The sequence below is a fragment of the Cetorhinus maximus genome, chromosome 6, assembly GCF_964194155.1.
Source record: "Cetorhinus maximus chromosome 6, sCetMax3.hap1.1, whole genome shotgun sequence".
NCBI lineage: Eukaryota > Metazoa > Chordata > Chondrichthyes > Lamniformes > Cetorhinidae > Cetorhinus > Cetorhinus maximus.
In genome coordinates this window covers 82,037,127-82,054,771 of record NC_135884.1, presented here as the reverse complement: position 1 = coordinate 82,054,771, position 17,645 = coordinate 82,037,127, and the positions used below count along the sequence as shown (strand labels likewise).

Here is a 17,645-nt window from a genome sequence, read left to right as displayed (position 1 = left end):
GCTCTCCTTAACCAATATTGCCACCTCTCCTTCTTTCCTTCCTTTCCTATCTCTTCTGAACACCTTGTACCCGGGAATATTTATCACCCAGTTCTGCCCTTCCTTGAGCCAGGTCTCTGTTATCACCAAATTATATAACATTATATTTCCACATGGCAATCTGCGCCTATAACTCCCCAATCTTATTTACTATACACCGTGCATTCACATACATGCATAGTAACCCTGATTTAGATTTTTTTACTTTCTCCCTTATCCCTACTTTACCCATTAATTTACTATTCTCTATATTAGTGCTGTCTGCCCCTCCAAGTATTTTGTGCACCCTGGTATTCCTCTCTGATATTTTCTCTAGGTTCCCACACCCCTGTTGAGTTAGTCTAAAGCCCTCCCAACAGTTGGAAAATAACAACCTGACTAGTGAGTGAAAAATGCAACCTTATAATGTGGTTCCGATTATTTTCATTTTTATTTTAAAACAAAATCTACTTTTTGGTGGGGGGAGAATTTTTAGGACCCAGGTACAGGGTCACATGGCTTTAAGTTACTCTTTTAAATTTATCTGATATCTCCTTTGATTTGGTTTCCAAGGGTAATTCTGCAAGAAATTTATGTAAAATGTTGACTCCAACTCCAGTTTCAGTCAGAAACATTCTGATGCTCCATTATAATTGGAAAGAAATTGCCCACATCGTTTCACTGCTCATGTATTGACATGTTCACCTTGGATTGTATTCATTATCATTGAAAGTTGCTGAGTGTAGGTAGTGGACTGCTAAAAATTATTCTCTTAGTGACCTCCTTGCAGATGCATCGCTAATTGTTACAGCCCACTGCTGCTTAAAACATGCAGATAACTACTTGTTCTCTGCAGGGGATGTGTCATTGGACCTACTTTTCACTTCAACGTGCCTGTACTGAACTTTGGGGAAGTCTCCTTTGGTAAGTATGTAATATGTTAGTGCCCCATAGTGGTTATTAGGAAAAAGCAATGATTCAAAAGCAATGAATATTTCTTGTGCTATTTAATAATGGGAAATGAAGTTGCTGTTCATCTGGAATTTTCAAATTTATGCTTAATTAAGTATCTTGTCCCAAAAAAATTCTCTGATACATTCATTTCCTAACCTCCATCTCATGTCTGTCGAGCTGATTGACTCCAACAGCCATATCTGTAAATTTAGGATTCCGAAAAGGGGAACTCATTGCCACATTGGCCTTGCACAAGTTTTATATCTTTGTTTGGTTTTCTTTGAGTTAATAATAAACTCAGAGTCTGGTAGTAACTTGGATATGCTGGGCTCCAGAAACATAAGATTGATTCTTTTGGCAAGACTGGCATAAATGATATTTTCAGTAAAATATTTAGTGACAGATAATTAGGCAACACCCATTTATATCCAAATTTATGATCATTTGGTGGGCACCATCCATAATAATAACTCTGCTTTATGAACAGTTGATTGATTATTTAGTGTATCGTTACTGACAAGCCATCTGTGTAGGGTTTAAATTGCAGTTCTGAATTAGACACAGTTCTATCCTTTATAAAGCTGGACAAATTGATCTATTAGAAGAGGTATTGTTGGATTGACTTAGATTAGTTGTGGATGAGCTGAATACCAATGTAAGAGAACCTTGTTTTTTAAAGTCTATTCAGAAAAACATAAACGGTGTCTTCTCAATTATTTAATCTCCTCGCTGCACAAATGGGAATGACCTTTGGCTCAATGGACTAAATCACCTGGAACACAGCTCTTTTAGTTGATCAGATGATCTCCCCACTGATATTTGCATATGCCCAAGAAGAGTGAAACATGTCATCTCGAGCCTCCTTAAAGGCAATTATTAAAGACATTTTTATTGTTCTACCTTTGAAGTCCATCACCATAAAAGCTTTATGTCAGGGTGCCCAAATGACAATGGCCTAGGCAAGTCTAATCCATAAGGCCTCTGGTCCTTCATTAGTCAATGTAAAGGCACTCATGGTGCTATCTAATACAGAAATAAGGGCTTAGTACTTGAATTTAGTGAGGCAGGTGGCCTCTTTGGTAAGGCATGCACTAATTTCCAGTGCCAACTTACAGAGAAGGAGAAAGAAGATTGAAGAATTAGGATGAAAATTGCCTTTTTCTGAGGCATTGGGTGGAAGAGAAATGCTTGTGCAGCTCCTAGCTGATTTGTTGTTTGTCAGTCCCAAGTAAATATAGTAAATCTGTTTAAGGATTTTGACAGGAGATCCAGATAATGCTGACCTAGCATTGATGTGAATTGTCTAATAAGTGCAGTCTAAATTGTCTCACATCTGGGAGCCTTGGCAGATCAAGATTTCAAATTGAATCATAGCAGTGAGCATATCAGCCAATCAAAGCTTCTTGTGTTTCCTCTAGTACTCCGTATTTCAACTGCAACGAAGATGGTCTAGGATTTTTCCAATAGAGCGGATGGAATGCTCAGATGTTGGCACTGTGAACTCCCCAACCTTTGTTGGGAGGGTAAGGGTGGTGGAGCAGAGGAGGAGGAATGTCTCTGTGTTTCCTGACAGTTCCTTGCTCTATATTGTAAAATACAGCTAGTTTCCTCTTCAAGGGAAAGACCAGATTTCTTTTGATAAGGAGTTAAGGACATGGGAGTTGGATTAAGAAGCTTTATTCACAGGCTGCATTCCAAAAACCGGTGACTAGCTAAAGTACTTCCCAGGTTGATTCAGCATCAATAGAATGATAAGCTGGACTTAGTGAAAAGGGCATCATTTCAGGGTTGGTAGATGATAACTTTCCAAAGTTCTCTCAATTTAGGAACCATTTATTTAGATTGGAAAATTGTGCTAATTGTACATGTCACTCCACTATTTAAGAAAGGTATGAGAGGGAAACCAGGGAACCATAGAGCAGTTAGTCTAACATCTGTTGTCAGAAAATTTCTAGTCTATAATTAAGGATGGGGTGACTGAACAGTTTGAAAATGTTAGTTTATCAGAGAGCCAGCATGGATCTGTAAAGGGTAGGTCATGCCTGATGAATTTGATTCAAATTTTTTGAAAAGGTAATTGAAGTAGGAGACATGAGAATGTCTATGGATGTTAGTTAAATGGACTTACAGAAGGCATTTGATAAGGTCCCCAAAAGAGACTGTTAGCTGTTGGACTTGAAGGCAAGTTTTTGACTGAGTTAGGAAATTGGCTGAGAGGCCAGAGACAGTGAGTAGGAATAATTGGCAGGATTTGACTCCTGGTGTCCTGCAGGGACCTGCTTTGGGGCCTCAACTATTCACTGTATTTACTTACAACTTAGATGATGGGATAGAAAGACAATATCCAAATTTGCTGATGGCATACAGACAGGCAACATTGTAAGCAGTAAAGGTGGAAGTGTAAAATTACAAAGCAATATTGATAGACTAAATGATTAGACAAAACTGTGGTAAATGGATTTCAATGTAGGCAAATGTGAGGTCATGCACTTTGGACTTGAAAACGAAACAAAAGACAGAGCACTTGCTAAATGGCAAAGAGCTAATAACAGTGAAAGTCCAAAGAGACTTGGGGATCCAAGTATTTAGATCATTAAAAAGTCAGGAACAGGTACAGAAAATAATTTAAAAGACTAATGTAGTTGTAGAGGACTGGAATACAAGGGGGTAGAAGTCTTGCTTTAGTTATACAAGGGCCTGATTAGACCATACCTGGAGTTGCAGTGAAAAATTCTGGGCAATACACCTTAGAAGAATATATTGGCCTTGGAATGAGTACAGTGTAGGTTTACCTGAAAAATACCTGGACTTCAAAGATTAAATGAGAAGGAGAGATTATGCAAGCTAGGACAAAAGCAAAAGACTGCAAATGCTCAGCAAGTCAGGAAGCATCTGTGGAGAGAGAAACAAGAGTTAACATTTCAGACTGATGTTCTTTCATCAGAACTAGGAAAAGTTAGAAATGGTTTTAAGGTTTTAAGCAAGCGCAAGGGAGTGGGTGGAAAAAGAGAGGAAAGAACGGTCTGGATTAGGGTGGAAAACAGGAGAGATTAAATGACAAAAGAGTTGGTGGTGCAAAGCCAAAACTAATGGGACTTGCTTCAAACCTATTAGATTTCTAACTTTTTCCAGTCCTGATGAAAGGTCATTGACTTGAAATATTAACTCTGTTTTTCTCTCCAAGTTGCTGCCTGGCCTGCCGGATATTTCCAGCATTTTCTGTTTTTATTTTAGATTTCCAGCTTCCACAATACCTCGCTTTTGTATCAAAATGAATTTGACAGTTGAAGAAATTTGTCACGAACTGAATACATCCCACTTTATGCTTCAATTAACTTACAAATCCCTATCACTGCAATGAGTATTTGTGTAAGGAATATAATTTGCAATTAGTTTGCTCAGAGTTCAGATCCCAGAATTGCCAGCAGATCCAATATAAATAAGGCATTAAACTGATTAGGTTCTATGCCTGTGCTTGCTTGATTTATGAGTCCTTCACACTTGTGAAATAGCTTAATAACTCACAGTCATCAGTGTGATCTACTACATTATCCACAGATTGCTAGCAGTTTAAAAAAGACCCTGCATTTCATTAAAAATGTTCACCTTCAAATAAGCAGTGTTTTCAACAACTAGGAAATCATCATCATTTCTTCTTTCTCTTTATCTCAGCTTCATTAAAAGAAAGAAAATATGCCGGTATTTGTCAATACACAGAAGTTTGGGTTGATGGAATTAAATTAAGTACTTTACTTATTGAATTACTTTGCAGCATTTTCTCTGACTTTGTCTTCCCTCTTTCCCCTCTATGTGTATTTTCTTTGTTTACACTGGGAACCGTTCTCTTTACTTTACTTTCCTTGACAATCCCAGTCATCATTGTAGTTAGTTTTAGCCTTTTGTGCAGCTTGTGTGTTTGTCTAATATTTACGTCTCTCCGTGGGGTTGATTTCCTCTCCCGAGGTGGGTGGCGCAGGTCAGGAAATTTCCAACTTTTGTTTTGGGGGAGCGGGTACGAGATGGATTTGGACCCGTCGCCCCTGGACATAGATCAGATGCAGCTACAGGAGCTGCCAAGTGCCAATGCAGGTGCTTTAGAAGGCCCACCTCAGTTCTCCCGGACTTCATCCCAGTTGTTTCCTTCAATTTTAGGCCCTCTGGCCCTTACCTTTCAAACCACATCACCACCCCAACCACTTCCCATGCCACCTCCAAATCCCTGTGCCAACTCATGTCAACTCATGCCCCCCACCCACCTTCATAATGCCTAACATACAACATACGAATTATGAGCAGGAGTAGACCACTTGGCCCCTCAAGCCTGTTCCGCCATTCAATAAAATCATAGCTGATCTTGTGTGGCATCAACTCCACTTTCTTTCATACTCCCATACCCTTTGACTTCCTTGTCGATCAAGAATCCATCTTACAGCTCTAATGCCAACTTATTGCCAACCCATCCCAATCCATGCCCCCACCCACCACACTTTGCCCTTATACATTCCATGCCAACTCACCCGGTATCCACTATTGGCAGACCTCAGGAGCCATGTTGAGATGAAATAAAATCACGGTCTAAATATCTATATATGTCAGCATCCCTAAGGGACCATTCCCTCCGTGACATCCTGGTCCACTCCTGTATCACCCCCTGACATCTCACGCCCTTCCCATGCAATCGCAGGAGGTGTAACACCTGCCCCTTTACCTCCTCCTACATCACTCTACAAGCCCCCAAACACTCCTTCCAAGTGAAGCAGTGATTTACTTGTACTTCTTTACATTTAGTATATTGTATTCACTGCTCACAATGTGGTCTCCTCTACACTGGGGAGACTAAACGCAGCCTGGGTGACTGCTTTTTGGAACACCTTCACTCAGTCCACAAGCATGACCCAGACCTTCCTATCGCTTGCCATTTCACTTCACCCTCTTGCTCTCATGCTCACACTTCTGTCCTCGGCCATGTTACAACATTCCAGTGAAGCCCAATGCAAGCTGGAGGAACAGCACCTCGTCTTCCAATTAGGCAATTTAAAGCCTTCTGCACTCAACATTGAGTTCAAGAACTTGAGACCATGAACTCTGTCCTTCATTTTGAATTTCTTTTCCTCCCAAATGCCACTCTGTATCTTGTTCTCAAGTTTTTTTCTTTCCTTTGTTGATCTTTTTTCTGCTATTAACACATTCTGCTATTTTGCTTCCAGACAGTGCTGACATTTATTCTGCTATTAGCACCTACTCTGGACCAACACTTTAGTCTTTAATACTATCATTGCCATTCCCTTTGTCTTGTGTTCCATGACATCTTTGTCATTTAATCACCTCATCTTCTATCCTATCCCTGACCTTCTATTTTGCTCCACCTACCCCTCCTCACTTTCTCAACAGCATGAAATCCATCACATTTTCACCTCTCTCCAGTTCATGAGAAGAGTCATATTGGACTTGAAACTTTAACTCTGTTTCTCTCTCCACTGATGCTGCCAGACATGTTGAGTTTATCCAGCATTTTCTGTTTTTATTATAAAAATCTATTATAGCTTTCACTATATTAAAAAAAAACCCAATTAATGGAAGCTCATTCAATACGTTTAAATCCCATCAAGTACTTAATCCCTTATGAAATAAACAAATTTTTATTCATAACAACTAATCCTTTAATAACATCCTTGAACTGTCAACCTGCGAGCTTAGGGACCCCCTGCTGAGGTAATTGTGGGTTGTGGAAAGCAGTCAAGCATTAATGATGGCATAATGATAACCCTTGGGGAAATGTCAACAACTAGCTATTGTAACTGCTAGAAAAGATTCTTTAAACACTTACTGACACAGGCAGTCTTTTTTAATTTAAAAAGGTATGGGGATTTAAATAACTTGACACCTTGAGGTTTCTTTTACCTCCCATTGACACAGGCAGGTTGTTTTTAACTTTTAAAGGGCTGGAAATTTAAATAACTTCACAGCTTACCAATTTTGTAGACCTTATCTGCCCTTCATGAGCATTTACGTCTACTCTAAATATTCAGGGCTCCAATACTCTGGGTTAAGCCTCTTGCTACAGCAAAAAAGAGGTCTGTTTGAACTCAGCACTGAGTTCAAATGGCCCTGCTGAGTTTGGGTTTCCCTCACGTGTGAGTCGTGCCCTGTCTCCTTTCCTCTACCAGTAAAAATGGGATCTGTCGGAAATGCGGGCAGGACTCCCAAATCTGGGTCCCACCCACCATTTTTGTAGGTCCACAGAGTCTCCATGACTTAGTGAAAATCTGGCCTCATATCTCAGATCTGTAAAATTTTGGTCTTTACTTTTGGATGAGTTAGTCTACCAAACACAGGGCAGAAAAGAAATCTCGGAATCTCTGCAGTTAAGTGGAATGTTATGTAACAGTGAAAGAGAAAGCAACATGTCAAAAATGATGGAGAGAGAAAACAAATATTGGCGAGAGAAAAGCCATGAACACAAAGCAAGAGGCTGTAATTGTTCATTTCAAAGCACCATAGAACAGTAAAAGATTTCAAATGTGGATGAACCACCACGTGTGCCTTTAAAAGAAAGAACTTGCATTTGTGTCTCTCCTTTTCAACTCATCAGGATGCTCCAAAATACTTTACAGTAAATTAAGTACTTTTGAATTGTGGTCACTGTTGCAATGTGGGTGGCCAGTCTGCACAGAGCAGGCTCCCATGAAGAACAATGTGATAATGACCAGCTTACCTGCTTTTTAGACTTGCTGATTAAGGAATAATTATTGGCCTGGAAAGTGGGGCAGGATTAAAATAAAGGAGAAACAGGGAACCGTGTAGGCACCTATTGCCATGTGTCCAATGAAGAGGCAGGACACTTCATTAATATATTTAAAACAATTGGGAGAAGCACAGTTTTCCCAGGGCTCTGGAAGCCTGGTGAAGGAGAGGCAGGAGCTGCTGAATTCACAATATATGCGCCTTTTTAGCACACCTTTGAGCCAGAGAGATCATGAGTACTTTCCTCAGCCTCCCAGAAGGTCTTCAAAATTCCCTCTGATGACGGAGGCTTCTCTCTCCCCCACTGCAATGGCCGACTTCCTCCACCACAACCCCAATGCTCTCTCTCTCTCCAATCGATCATGGCCAATCCCAACCTTCAAACCCCAATCTATAAACATGCCCTTCACCTGAGATAGTCTGCTCTCTTCATCCCCACCCCAAACCGTGATCGCTGACCTCTTCCAAACCCTGCAGGCAGGAATGCTGATCTTCCCCTCTCCTTAATGCCGGAGACTGTCCCTAAGGCTGCAGCCTTCTACTACTGTTTTTTTTCACTCTGCAGCAGAGTAGGCTGTCAATTTGTCCAGCTGCTGCGAGGAAAACAAAAGATGCAAATTATAGTAAGGTCTTACTGTCAAAATCGATAGGGCCTCCTTTCCTTGGCCTTGCCAAGATGTTGGCTGATTTTCACCTCCTTGGACCGTCTCCATCTTCCTGTAAATATTAGGACCATAGAACGGTTTGAATCATCAGCTGTTCTGTGTTTGCTGAGCTAAGCTGGACAGTAAAAAAGAAGCACCTTGGTGATTATAAGGATATAAAAATGGGAATATTAAAATTACCACAAAATAAAAATGATTAGTTTGGTATTCTTGATAAACACATAACACATTGTTACCATTGCAGTGTGTATTTTGCCAGAAAGCTAGCAAGAATTCTGAGAAGCCTACTAGATATGAAGCTCCAATGAATCTGGCTCTTGAATGTTGTCCCATTGTTGAGGGTGAACTGTAGGTTGTATGGCTTATGGTGGAATTGACTACATGCGGATAATTCCTATAAATCTTTCTTTTCCCCAAAATTCTAGGTTTTCCCAAGACCTTATCATGCTGCCTTATTAACACCTCCCTTGTACCAATGACAGTTAAGTTGCGAATTCCTGGTGATGGCATTGGTGAAATCAGTCGAACAAGCTTCAGCCAGGCCTCAGAACGCAGAAGCATAAGTTCATGGGGAAATATCGAATCAGATGTAACACTCAAAGAATTTACCATAAACCCCAGTTTTGACATCATTAAATCCCATGTTGGAAAGGAGATTCAGGTAATAAAATATCTCTTAACTTTTGATAGCCCGTATCTATACTGACATCAGGGATGAAGAGAAGCCTTTGTGTGGGGCTTCTATCAGCTAGAAACCATGTCTGCATCTGGTCTTTGAGTTTCAGTATGAAATAGTAACATCATTTGATTTATCTTGGTTTCTATGAAAGATTTCACTCCTTCCTGACTGCAGGGCTCCATTTTATAATGCCTTTGAGTGGTGGTGGCTGTGAAGTTTCACTTGAAGTTGACCATTAAATTTTATGTGAAAGAATTAAAGGAAACAACTTGATTAAAGCTTTACTGGAGCTCCATCTGTTATATAAATTTTTTCATGAAATCTCACACTATGAACCTGAAAATGAAAGCATTAATGTAGACTCCACACCTGCACATTTCCCAGTTCTATAATAGTGATTAAAGCTGATAAGTTGAAATGTCATTCACTCTTTTCTGCAAAAGCCATTGGAAATAATGATAAGAATATTTTATGTTTAGGTGTTTGATAGCAGTTTGTGCATCTAGCACACACATAAGCAGCAGATTAAATGCTCCCATTTTCAATTTTGCAAATGGAAATAATTTCTTGTTTACCTCATTATGCACTAATTTCTACAATCTGCAAACCATTTATACAATTTTAAATTGATCCCATTTTTGGATGACATTGTGCATTTCAGGCTAATTTTTATGCCTGAAATGTTCAGTAAGGGCACTTCTAAGCTAGGCAACAATGTCTTATAGAGTCAGTATTGTTACTTGATAGGTGCATGCAGAATTTTCAAACAAACTTCTGTACCTCTTTATGCTGTTGGCAAAATTTCATATGGTTCTTTTGTGCCAGTAGCAAATCTGTTCACAATAGCGCTTATCAATTTTGGATATGTTTACATTGTAAACTATTATTCTGGGCATTCATCTTTACAGCACTTGCGAAATGCTTTGGTTCCAAGTGGCACCAGGAGGAATAGAGGGAGGGAATCATCATATCATCCCTGATATTAGCTCAGAGACACGTTGGGAGTAGGGGAGTCTGTTATCACATACGAAATCTTGAAGAAAGTTCAGCGTGACTCTCAGTGGCTTCTTAATTCAACCAACTCATTAGCATTTTACTCCTGGATTTGGTGTCTAATGCGCAGCAACAGGTGTTATGAGGACCCGCATGATGTAATCTCAACCACAGTATTTAAAGGGACAATCAAAAGATGGAGTTTGAAAGAGTTTTTTTTATTAGTTCATGGGATGTGGACATCACTGGCTAGGGCAGCATTTATTGCCCATCTCTAATTGCCCTTGAGAAGGTGGTGGTGAGCTGCCTTCTTGAACTGCTGCAGTCCATGTGGTGTAGGTACACCCACAGTGCTGATAGGGAGGGAGTTCCAGGATTTTGTCTCAGCAACAGTGAAGGAACGGTGATATATTTCCAAGTCAGGATGGTGAGTGACTTGGAGGGGAACTTCCAGGTGGTGGTGTTCTCATGTGTCTACTGCCCTTGTAGTTGGAGAGAAGAGAAGAGAAACTATGACATTGAATTCTAGATAGTCAAAGAGAGATGCAATTCTCCAGAGATCGGAGGATGAACTCCTGCTTCTGACACCAAGAAGGCATGGCTGGAGGTGGCCCAGCAGCTCAGCAGCAGGAACATTGCACCACACTCCTGGATTCAATGCAGGAAATGCTTTAATAACCTAACCAAGTCAGTAAAGGTGAATGCAGTTGCACATTCACTTACAAATCAGTTATGCATACCACCCCACCCACTCACTTTGCCTTCTTAAGCCTACTTCTTCATATCACTCCTCACAATACTTACCTTGCATGCTCACCCATCCTCTTTATATGCATTTCCTCACATCCCTATCTATGCATCCACCTATGCAACCCACTCACCCTCATTAATATTTCATTCCTATTCCTAATAGTCACCCTCATCACATGCTTTACATCCATCAGATAAATTCCCACTGGCACCATTGTCATGAATAGATATTAATGTGTATAATGTTATTGGAAATTATTTTTAAATTGGACTTGTAGTAGGGCCTGTGTCTATGTGTGTGTCTGTGTGTGGCTTAACTGGATTAAAACCAGCTAGGTGCTTTGATGTATAGTAGTTTGAGATGTTAATTAGATAAACGTAAGTCTAGAAGGTAAAGAGTACATTTGCATTTGTTGGAACAAAACGTTCAAAAGAAGGGAGTAAAATCTTGCACCTAGCTAGGAAACACCAAGCAATGTGTTAAAATCACCAATAAAATTGGTGCTATGAAAGAGGTTTTGTTAGAAGAGATGGAGCTGAAAGACCTAGTGATACAATGAGAATTTACGTTCAAAGGGAAGGCTAGGTATAAACAGAAAGGAGTTTTGTAAGTGCAGATCAGAGGCATGTAAGATCTAAGCAGCCTGTGAGCCCGACAACTGTGTTTGCAAAGGTTTGTAAGGTCAAATGTGCTTTGCCTGTTGTCTGTTTAACGTCTATGGGTTATTGTTGCCTTGGTGAAGATTTACCTGGGAGTGATTAATTTGGGAATTTGTTTAAAAGTTATTATGGTAGTAATTTGTAGACATTAAAATGTGCTTAATTTGTTGTTAAATTAATAAATATTTAATTTAGTTTATATAGAAAACCTCTTGAGGCCTGGTGGTTTCATTTCTGAAGTCAGAGCTGCATCTTAAACATACCAGGTGAACATATAGGTTATGACAGTTGTTCAAGTTTCCCTCTGGAATTTAAATGACTCAGCATTTACCAACTGCTCTGTCATAACAACCATTATAGTCAATCTCTTCCACACCCACTAAGGCCTGGACATCCTCCCTAAACTGGGGTGCCCAGAGTTGGATACAACACTCCAGCTGGGGCCAACCTAATGACTTATAAAGGTTGACATCACTTCTTTGCTATTGTATTCCCTGCCTCTATTTATAAAGCTGAGGAGCTTGTATGCATTTTTAATAGCCTTTTCAACTTGTCCTGACATCTTCAATGATTTGTATACATCGACCCTGTGATGAAAACATAATAATTTTATGTTTCTGGTTTATTGTGAAGTAGGTTTATGGGCATAAGTATAGTTATGTCTATGTGAGTATTAATTAACTTTGGAATCAAGCAGACTGCAAGTTTGAAATCATCGAAAGAAACTAGGTGCTTGACGTACTAATGAGTAAACATGCATGTAAAGTGTGAAGGGAATTTGCATTTTTAGATAAATGAAGGGATATTTGGATTTCAAAGGGATCTTAGTCTGTTTACAACTAGCCAAATAAGCAAGGCTAAGGAATGTGTTTATTTTTCCCAAGGGTTACTGACAATATATATTGGCAACATGAAAGTTTTTATATTATGTGGAAAATACAGTTTCAAAGATATATGGAACAATAGAATTTACGTAATAAAAAGAGAGAAACATATATAAAGGAGAACGAAAGGCTATGTGGCAGAAGACCATGTAAGATCTAACAAAAATGTGTGAAATAGCCTTAATGAAGCATCCAGCATTTGTGCATAAGTCTGCTGTCTAATGAAACTGAAGTTGGGGAAAAGCAATTTGGAATTCCACTGCCCAGGGTATTGTGTTAACTTGCTGAGTTTGTTTTAAACTTAAAATCTATTTTGGACCATTGCCTTAAAGGGGGTGTAACTGGGGGACAGGTTAATTAAGAATTGTAAGAGTTATTATAGTAGTAAGTAATTGTAGCCTTATGTATGTGCTTGAAAGCTTTGTTATTTTGTTGATAAATATTTTAATTTAATTTTTAAAATCTCTGAAGATCTTGGTGGACTTATTACTTCTGAATTCAGTACACACATCTCATAATAAATACAAATTGCAAAATTGTTGTGATAGTGTGACCAAGTTTCCCTTGTGGATTTGGCCTACCTGGCACACATCATCTGCCACATCATACCAGATCCGCAGGTCTCACTGTTCCTGCACTTGCTTTAAAATTGGACCATTTAGTTTACATTGCCTCTCTCAGAATTTATCACTTTGAACTTCTCTGCATTAAATTTCATCTGCCATGCATCTGGCCATTTCACTAGTTTGTCTGTGCCCTCTTGCAGTCTGTTACTCCCCATCTCACTGTTTTCCCCTTGTATGAATGTGTCTGTATTACAACCACTTCTTTGAACATATCCCATTGTTCAATTACTGGATTACTATGAGGGCAATTTTTCTGAATGCAGGTAAGTATGAAGAACCTGTCTCACTGGCAGAACTTACTAACCTGTCAAGGGTGAGGCTGTTCACGCTCTCAGTGTGTACTTGGGAAGTTTAAATTTGTTCCTCAAGCCCACCCATTTCCTGAATCATCTTTAATTTTCTTTTTAAGCCATTTAATCTGTGCAATGCAATCACCTTCCCTAGCAATTTAATCCAGAATCCAATACACTTTTTAAATAAAGCAGTTTTACCTGTATTCTCCTCTTATTCCTAGTTTTGAATTCATGCCCCTGAATAAATTTGGGTGCCATTTGACTTTGGTGGATTGCAGAAAGGGTGGTTTCACAACTCCACCCATTATTTGTCCCACCCTATATTCAGTTCCATTGGCCAGGATTTCCCGGTTGGCGACTGGGGGGCGGAACTCCCGACGTTACCCCGCTCCATTTAAATTTTCAGGTAGTTGAGGGCTCAGCAGAATCAGCTGTGCGCCCGCCGACCTGCCAATGGCCAATTGAGGCCATTGATAGAGTCATTAAACTAATTAATGGACCTGCCCGTCCAACCTTAAGGTTGGCGGGTAGGCCAGGAGCCCTGGCGGGCATTAGGAAAAGCATGAAACCTCATCCACGGGTGGGATGAGGTTTCATGTAGGTTTTAAAAAATGTAATTAAACTGTATTTAAAAGTTATGGACATGTCCCAACTGATGTGACAGTGTCACATGAGGAGACATGTCAGGGAAATTTTTTTTTCTATTTTTCAGATTTTTCACTGTAGAGCCGATCTCCCTGAAGCAACACATAGCCTCAGGGAGATGAGCACACTCTGTTGTGCACATGCGCCATATATTGACATGGGGCATAGGCCATAGGCATTGGGTGGGGGTCCTGTCCTTGGCATGAGGGAATGAGGAGAACCTTTTGAGCTTACCTTTTAAAAGTTCCCCTCATGCACACTAGGGTTCACGACTCCTCTGAGGGGCCGTGAACAATGAGTCCTTTAAAATTTGGCTCAACTCCATGAAAATTATAGAGGACTTGGACATGCTTATCTGTGCAATGGAGCTGGCCAGGTTGGGAGTGTGGGGTGTGGACTTTTAACGTGAATGAGTTGGCACCCTTTAAAGACACTCACGAAAATTGGACAGCCTGGGAATGGGTGGGGAATCCTGGAATTGAGACCCGCCCGCCATTTTTAAAAGGTTCCTGAGTCATCCGCACCTGGTGAAAATTCAAGCCTTAGAGACTGTGAACAATTTCCCCAAATTAACTTTGCCAGTGCTCTCCACAATCTTGAAAACTTCACATAGATGCTTTAAAATTCTCCTTCTCAAAGAAGGTTAACATCAGCTTCCTTATCCCTTCTATAAATTGAATTTCTCCTACTTTGATTATCAACTCCATCTCCAATTATCGAAAATAGATCCAGTTATTTTATATAAGAATTGCATGCAGGAATCCAAATAGGCCGACCAATATCATCTTCAACACCACTGCAGACTCTTTTGATGTGCACTCTATCTCTTTGCTAATACAACCTACTGTCTTATTTCATATTTTCGCCGCAGCCAAGCACTTTGTTGACAGTTTGATCTATGTATTCATAATAACCTAATGGTCTTTTTCATGATCATTGTGTTATGTTCAATTTAATGCATGCCCTTGTTTTGGTTTCTCGCTTCCATTCTAATTATTTTACACTTATCCACATTGAGCTTTAACTGTCAAAGCTTTGGCCCAGATACCTAAAACCTAAATTTATCGTTCCCCATAGCTTGGTGGCAAATTTAGAGATTTTGCTTATAACCACCTCACCCAGGGATTTACAACTACTTATAATTAATAATTATCTAGCCAATCTCCTGTACCATTGCATGTAAGTCTGTCTTACCTGTCCCTGATTTCTTTATGTGGTTATATTTTTGCTTTGTCTGCCCTCTTACACTTCTTTCTCTCTCTCCCTTTTCTCTCTTTTCGTCTTTTCTCTCCATTCAACTCTTCTTGCTTCTGTCTTCTTTCCTTTTTTTCTTCTTTAACTTTTCCTCTTACCATTTCTTCTTTCATCATCCAAATTCTCACCATCTTGCTTGTAAATCATCACACCCAACTCCATCGCATTCACCACTCAGCAATAAAGCTCTCTGCCATCCCAAACGTTTTTCTATATTTTATCCATTCATGATATGTGGGCATCACTGACAAGACCAGCATTTGTTGCCCAAACCTAACTTCCCTTGAGAATGTGTTGGTGACCCACCTTCTTGATCTCTGCAGTCATCTGATGAAGTTGCTTCCACAGTGCTGTGAGGGAGGAAGTTTCCAGGATTTTGACCCAACGACAGCAAAGGAACGGCAATATATTTTCAAGTCAGGATGGTGTCTCACTTGGAGAGAAACTTGAGGTGGTGGTGTTCCCATGCTCTTGCTACCATTGTCCTGCTGGATGGTAGAGGTCGTGGTTTTGGTTGCTGTTGCGAAACAGCCTTGTCGAGTTGCTGCAGTGCATCTTGTAGATGGTGCATGTTGCAGACATAGTGCACCAATGGTGGAGGGATTGAACATTTAAGAGGGTGGATGGAGTGCTAATCAAACAGGCTGCTTTGACCTTGATGGTATGGACCTTTTTGAGTGTTGTTGGAGATGCACTCATTCAGGCAAGTGGAGAATATTCCCTCCTATTCCTGACTCCTGTCTTGTAGATAGTGGAAAGGTTATGGGGAGAAAGAAGGTGAATTACTTCCCACAGAATTCCTAGCCTCTGACCTACTTTTGTAGCCACAGTACTTATGTGGCAGAATGTTGATGGTGAGGGAATTGACAATAGTAATGCTATTAAGTGTAAAGGGAACATGGTTAGATGTTCTCTTCTTGGAGATGACAGTTATATGGCATGATTGTTGCTTGCCACTTACCAGCTTAAGCCTAAATGTTGTCTAATCTTGTTATATATGGGCACAGACTGCTTAATTATCTGAGGAATAGGGAGTGTGGCTTGTTCTGGAGCGCATGCCTTTATTACTACAGCTGCAATGTTGTCAGGGCCTATAGTCATTGCAATATTGCAATGGAATTCATTGTGTCAACAAATCATTGACACAATGAATTCCAGCATGGCACCACCCTCTTCGCAAACGAATCTTGAATCACCTTTCGGCTGATCCGTTGTTGCTGTTTTGGAGCATATCGGAATTGTTGCAAGTGAATGCACTGAAAATCATGGGCTGTCACACTCATAATTTGATGAAATGGAACCAAAAGGTTCCAAAAGCCTTACATCAATAAAATACATTCATCACTGGATGCCTTTGCCCCAATTTTTTGCCTGGCATTATACCTGCTGCCAGACGCTCACCAACCGGAACACAACTTATCAGACAGATTGAGTCTCTTAACTGATGTGAAATTATATATTTGTTTCTGTTATAGGAACAAAGAATTTCAAATAAGCCATATTCAGTGCGGATTATATGAAATTTTTGCTGTATGTAGCCACAATTTACACAGATTATATTAACCATTTTAATATATTATTTCATCTATTCTGAATTAATTTAATTTGTTTTCATGACATGGGTGGAATCATCCAGTCCCACTGGCGGCGGGTGTCATGGTGAAGGGACAATATGGCGAGAAGGCCAAAAATCAGTTTCACGTCATTGTGAAAGTAGTTTGCGAACGTCTACTCCATCTGTCAATGTGAGCTGTGTTTCCCGCCGCTGCACCTTGGAAACCTAATTTTAATACCTGAGTATCTCATTATAAGCCCTGCTCACTGGAATCATACCCCACATCAAATTTACCGCCCATATTGGCGTGACCAGAATGGCGTGTTTCACGACTGCCTTTAAAAGGCGTGCACCTGGCGAGCTGAGCTTCGAGGGGAACTTGGAGGTGAGTGCACACAACCTTGCACAGCGCTTGCATGCATTGTCCAGAGGACATCAAGGAAGAGGCACCGCGGATTCAGGGGTTGGGGGATGAGCACAGTCAAGTCACTTTTTCCTGGCTGCCTTTCAGCGTAGTGCTGGGGCAAGGCACCCTGTGCGGGTGAGGATCGGAGAGGGCGGGCAGGGTCAAGGCAGCACAGACTGGAGGTGAGGGAAGTGGCCACGCACTTGGAAAAGCTTGTCAAAAGTGAGCATTCTTCCGCAGCCAAGACCGTTCAGCAGCAGCACCATTGACATGCTTAGAGTCGAGCCTCTGAAGTTTTTCTGTCCACTCAAGGAACGCAAAAGCCACCAAATGCTCTAGCACTTTTCACCTCTCGGGCACAGACTGCAAATTAATGTCTGTTTTAGGAGACACAGAACAATGGGCTGACTGGGCAAGTTGTAGAACCCCCTTGCAAAAATTTGCCATGGCGCAGTCACTGGTGGAGGCACTCACAGCCCCTTACAATGTCTTTATTAAGGTTTGGACCAGTATCCCTCA

The 17,645-nt window shown here is 40.5% G+C and overlaps 1 protein-coding gene across 1 annotated transcript in view; it reads left to right on the top strand.

Annotated features, from left to right (window-relative positions):
• The window catches only part of LOC144682291 (hydrocephalus-inducing protein-like), a 524,265-nt gene that overhangs the window by 367,899 nt on the left and 138,721 nt on the right, over window positions 1–17,645 (top strand). Inside the window, exons 14-15 of the mRNA XM_078544767.1 lie at window positions 875–942; window positions 8,807–9,042. Coding sequence (XP_078400893.1) covers window positions 875–942; window positions 8,807–9,042 — 304 coding nt within the window. The remainder of the gene's footprint in view (window positions 1–874; window positions 943–8,806; window positions 9,043–17,645) is intronic.